This window comes from Benincasa hispida, chromosome 9 (assembly GCF_027475165.1).
Source record: "Benincasa hispida cultivar pf3 chromosome 9, pf3_genome.v1.1, whole genome shotgun sequence".
Taxonomy (NCBI): Eukaryota; Viridiplantae; Streptophyta; class Magnoliopsida; order Cucurbitales; family Cucurbitaceae; genus Benincasa; species Benincasa hispida.
The window spans coordinates 6,321,731-6,326,753 of NC_143486.1; the positions used below are offsets into that span (position 1 = coordinate 6,321,731).

General features: G+C 32.7%; 1 protein-coding gene across 1 annotated transcript; it reads left to right on the forward strand.

Annotated features, from left to right (window-relative positions):
* Positions 1–1,283: 1,283 nt before the first annotated feature.
* Positions 1,284–4,527, forward strand: LOC120086325 (uncharacterized). Its single transcript, XM_039042913.2, has 9 exons — positions 1,284–1,515; positions 2,173–2,249; positions 2,443–2,671; positions 2,795–2,949; positions 3,041–3,086; positions 3,174–3,265; positions 3,373–3,469; positions 3,949–4,005; positions 4,109–4,527. The coding sequence occupies exons 1-9, from the start codon at positions 1,363–1,365 to the stop codon at positions 4,256–4,258; spliced, it is 1,056 nt and encodes a 351-aa protein (XP_038898841.1). The 5' UTR covers positions 1,284–1,362; the 3' UTR covers positions 4,259–4,527.
* Positions 4,528–5,023: the final 496 nt, after the last annotated feature.

Here is a 5,023-nt window from a genome sequence, read left to right on the forward strand (position 1 = left end):
TTAGTACGATGTCGTTCTATCAATCTTCGCTTTCTGACATATTTATCCATTTTTTATGCGAGTCAATCTCAATGATAAAAGTTATTATTAAATTATCATTTTAAAGTCATTTTTATATTAATAATTAATTCATTTTTATTGTTTTTAATCCTATACTACTTTTTGTCCATTACAAATTAGATCAAATAATTACTATTCCCGAACTTTAAGCTAACTTATAAAAGATACATATCTATAGTACTGTATAATTTTCTCACCGTTGGTAAATCGGTAGGATATGGATTTATTTAATTAGTGAAATTTAAATGCTTATATTAATTTTGGTTTTTAAAAAATGTTTATATAATTAAGCTAAGGAAAAAAATTAGTTTTATGACCCTATATTTTTAATGAAGCTCAAGATATTTGTTTGAATAAAATAATTGTCATCTTTAGCATTCATATAATAGAATTTTCAATTGGTTAAAGAATATACCATTGGAATTTCTACCTATCCATGTTTTTTTTTCTCTCTCTTGAGTTGTATGAATATAAATTTGGGCCAAAAAGAATTATTGGGGAGAATCTTTACCTCTCTATTTTATTTTTACATTTTTCTAATAATTTGTATTTTGTCATTTGTTACCACTATTTGAGTCAAAGTTGTTACACACATGTAGTGGTGTGGTGTATTATTTTCTGTATGAAAATATTTAAGTATTGCCTAAACTGCATCCATCTTGTCTAACAAAAAAATTGTTATGTGGTCAGAAAAATGATTTTTTTAAAGAAAAGTAGAGCTTGGGATTAAGTGCATCATAGGTTCACCAGATCATTTTATGTATGAGTGTAATCTATATTAGATAATAATTATGGATGGAGGTTTGAACACAAGACCTCCTTAGACCACCTGCTCTGACATCATGTTAAATTGTCAATCGATCAAAAAATTTAGTAAAGAAAAATTTAATATTATATCATGTAACAAAGTTTGTGAAATAGATAGGAAAGATTACCTTCTAATTTACATAATAAGAAATTGATTTATTTATGGGTCGTTTTCAAATATAAGAAAATGAGAACTTATTTATAAATATAATAAAATATCATTGTGTAATAGATAGTGATCGTCTATCATTAATAGATAGAGACATTTTTGCTATATTAAAAAATAATTTCGGTAAATTTGCGATTTAAAATAATTACCATTTATTTTATATCTGCATAAAATAAAAATTGATTTGAAATTTCCACGTAATCAAAGCATGCAAAAACGAGTATTTATGGGAACTGGCGCATGTGTATCGCAAAAAATGCCCACTTCTATCCACCGAAAAAAGGGCAATACTATCTTTATTTGAAAAATTTTCTGATTCGTAGAGAATGAACGTGTCCGACAGTGTCGTCACGTCGCATCCCGTCGGAGTCGACGAGTCGTATCGCCCTCTTCCTTCTCTCTACTTGGCCTTCTCCTTCATCTGGCTTCTCTCCGCCTGTTCATGGACTGTTAACACCTACAAGAATCGTCACTTTCAGGTTCATATACTTTCATACTTCTTCAACTTGAATCAGCTTTTTCAGTTTTTAAATTCCTTTAGATTAAGAGCTATTTTGCTTGATTTTCATGAATCTCTTAGTTGTTTCTGGCTTCTTGAAGTGAACACTTTGAATGTTCAATTTCTGCATCGATGGAGCCTACTTTGACCGTTTCGATTAGATTAAATTACATATCTCTCCTTATCCTGACACACTAACAGAGTTTGTCTGGTTTTAATGGAGTACGGACTTTGGAGGTTTTTGTTCGATCTCTATGCAGTATCCACTATTTACTTGCCGAGAGGATTTTTCCGATTAATTCGTTAGATTATTCAGTTTTTTAATTTGTCTCTGTTTTGATTCTGTAATTTATGACCGAGTTAGCTGTTGGTCATGTTTTGTAAGCAATTCAATGTAATCCAACTATAATTAATTCATTTCCCCTTTCTACTTTGTTACGGAGATTAGAAATTTTCGCCTTAAGAAAAGGACGGATAAGTTCTTTTAATTGCAAGTGTATTCTTCTTTGAAAATTATGTTCTTAGCGTTTACTTCTGGTTTTTCAATCATCGTCGTTTTTGTAGCTTGAGGAGTGGATTTTGAATTGATTATGATTTCTTTTTCATATTTTTTGGGATTGTTGTTGCACGAGAACAGACCAATAACTTGCAGTGGTCACTTGCATCCGTTCCTCTTCTAAAAGCCCTGCAACTAACCTTATCTTTCCTTTTCTGGTACGTTTAATGCATTTTTTGATGCCCCTTTTCCTTTCGTTTATAAAACTGTTGTTATTTGTATTCAATATCGAAATGAAATCTTCACTTAATCAGATTTGGGATGAGATTAGTCTGCAAATTTTGTAATTGTTCTTTACTTTTCTATCTTCTCTTGGTCCACTCTGAACTCCTATTAAATCTACAATTGCAGGTATTCATGCTTTTATATTCAGACATGTTCTTTATGGATGTCATTTGGGGTATATGTAACTGGAGTGCTCTTTCAGACAGCTTCTGTTGTGTCCTTTTTACTTATTTCCCATGGTTATTGCATCATGTCCGAGCACCTTTCAGTTTCTGAGCGACGAACAACTGCTTCGATTGGCTGTATTTTTTATTTGACTCTTGTTGGTTACCGAGCTTCCATACCTTACTTCTCTGTAAGTTTACTGAGATCTATACCCTCTCCAACTTTCAGCAGTTATTGTTATGCTTAAGAAATGATTGCTGCTGCACAATTTCTCTTCCCTTGATTCTTAATTCCAGCTTCCTATTCGATACAGGTCCTACTTCTGCTTAATTACTTCATTTCCTTCTATGTGATCTTCCGCCACATATATCAAAATATACTGGTATTGCAAGAACAACTAAGTTTTATTCTGGAGGAGGATGTTCAAGCAATGCACGATGCCATTCGTACAAAATACAAGATGTTCAAGTATGCATTTATTATGTAGACCCTTATCTACATATCATATTTAGGTGATAAATTTTGATCCAAATCTGCTGCTTCTGTTTGTATTATACAGAAAATTCCAGGCAATCATGCAAATTGTTGCCATGGCAGAAATAGTGGTATGAATTTGATAGGGTATCTTATCATAGAATCAATTTTATATACTATTTATGGATCAATTCCTCAATCTTCTGTTTGGTTTTCAGATATTCTTGAACATGGATGATTCGGTTGAAATTTACTGGCTTCGTTTGTTAGTACGAGAATGGACCCAATTCTGCATCTTCAGTTACATTGGGTATGTAAATGCATATAATCATATTTTTATGAGATGATATTTTAAACGATAGCTTTCAGGAAGAATTTCACTCAAGTTTATTGACCTTTTTCCTCTATAAACTGCAGGTGGATCTTTAGGTCACAAGACATGGCCCCCCGTTTCTCTGTTATGCCAACTGTTAAGTCTGAAAACAGTAGGATTGTCCCTCCTATTTACAGCATTGTAAGTTACTGTTTCGTATTCAGAAAGTAGAACCGGTTAGAATTATACGCGTTTGTTAGATGGTAGAATATTAAATTTACCTTCATCCATTAGCTTAAGCTTTTGGGTGTGATTTTATATGATATCAGAACAGGTGGTCCAAGAGATCATGTGTTCAAATCCTTGCAATATTATTTCCTCTCCAATTAATATTGATTTTTACTTGTTAGATATTTTACATATTTCAAGCCCTCGTGTGAGGGGGAATGTTAAATGATATAATATTAAACTTACCTTTATTCATAAGCTTAAGCTTTTGGATTAATCGATGATTTAACGGGCTTTTTGTCGAGGTTGAAGTTGACTTTCAAAGCCAGCATGAATGCGATAAATATAGCTTGTAAAATGTAGTATAGTATGGTCATTTAACAGGGTTCAAGCCTTTAGATTAAATTTGAAACCAGAATTCTTTGGGTTTACTAATGCTGCAAGAATTACAGGAAGTGGATGCAGCAACTTTTAGGGGGTTCAGCAGTCATAATTGGCACATTGGCGTGGTAAGTTCTTTGAGCTAGTAATGTCCTGTTATCTCATATCCATTTTGATGTTTCAAATCATATTTTACTCCTACATTTTGACGATCTGTTTGTAACGACACAGCCGACCTCGCTGTCCCGTAGCGGAAGTTCTAAGGATTCGATTGTAGTGATAATTCAACATCCTTGTGCATATAATGCCAACAATCAATCCATGCCAAACCCAGCAGATTTTGTTTCTTCGTCGCCTGCATATGAAGCTGATCATTCATGATGTGATTTCAATTCAGCATTTTGATGAGACAAGTCAATTCTTTTTCCCCTTCAGGAGGTTACAACAGATAACATTTTGTAGAAAATGTTGATAGGAAGTTGTTGGATGTCAAAAATCCCTTTTGCTAGGCGAGAGCAATCCCACTTCTTATTGAGAAACTTCCATACGATTTACAGAATCAAAACTGTACATACTTTTCTCTATACTTCCACAAACTTACAGATGTAAACTGGTTACGACTAAATGAAGATTACCACTCTTTCACTGTATCCTTTCTCAATCCTTCTATAAATAAATTCACGGGAGATTCAAAACACTACGTTAAATGGATTGATTTACTAAGATGATACAGAATTAGAAAAGAATTAAGGGTTAAGTTAAAAAAATAATGTATTTTTTTAAAGTAATGACAACAATACGGTACATAGGAAAGAAATTACAAAAATAAGGTGGAAGAGAAAAATATTGACAAAAATAGGAAAGCAAAATCGTATACATATTGGTAAACCCATGACCTCTATGTTAGTGTATGACTTGGTCAATGAAGACCAAACTCATGGATGGGGTCCATGATTTCCATACTTTTACTCTTTAAAAAATCATTAAATTTGAACAAAAGAATTGACTAGATGACTGATGTGGCAAACTCCTCTCCTCTTCCTCTCTCCTTTTCGTCCTCTCTTTTTCACTTTCTCCTTAAAATGCCAACCTTTGTAATATGTTGTCATCTCAAACCCTAACAGAAGCATCAACGACCAAAGGAAA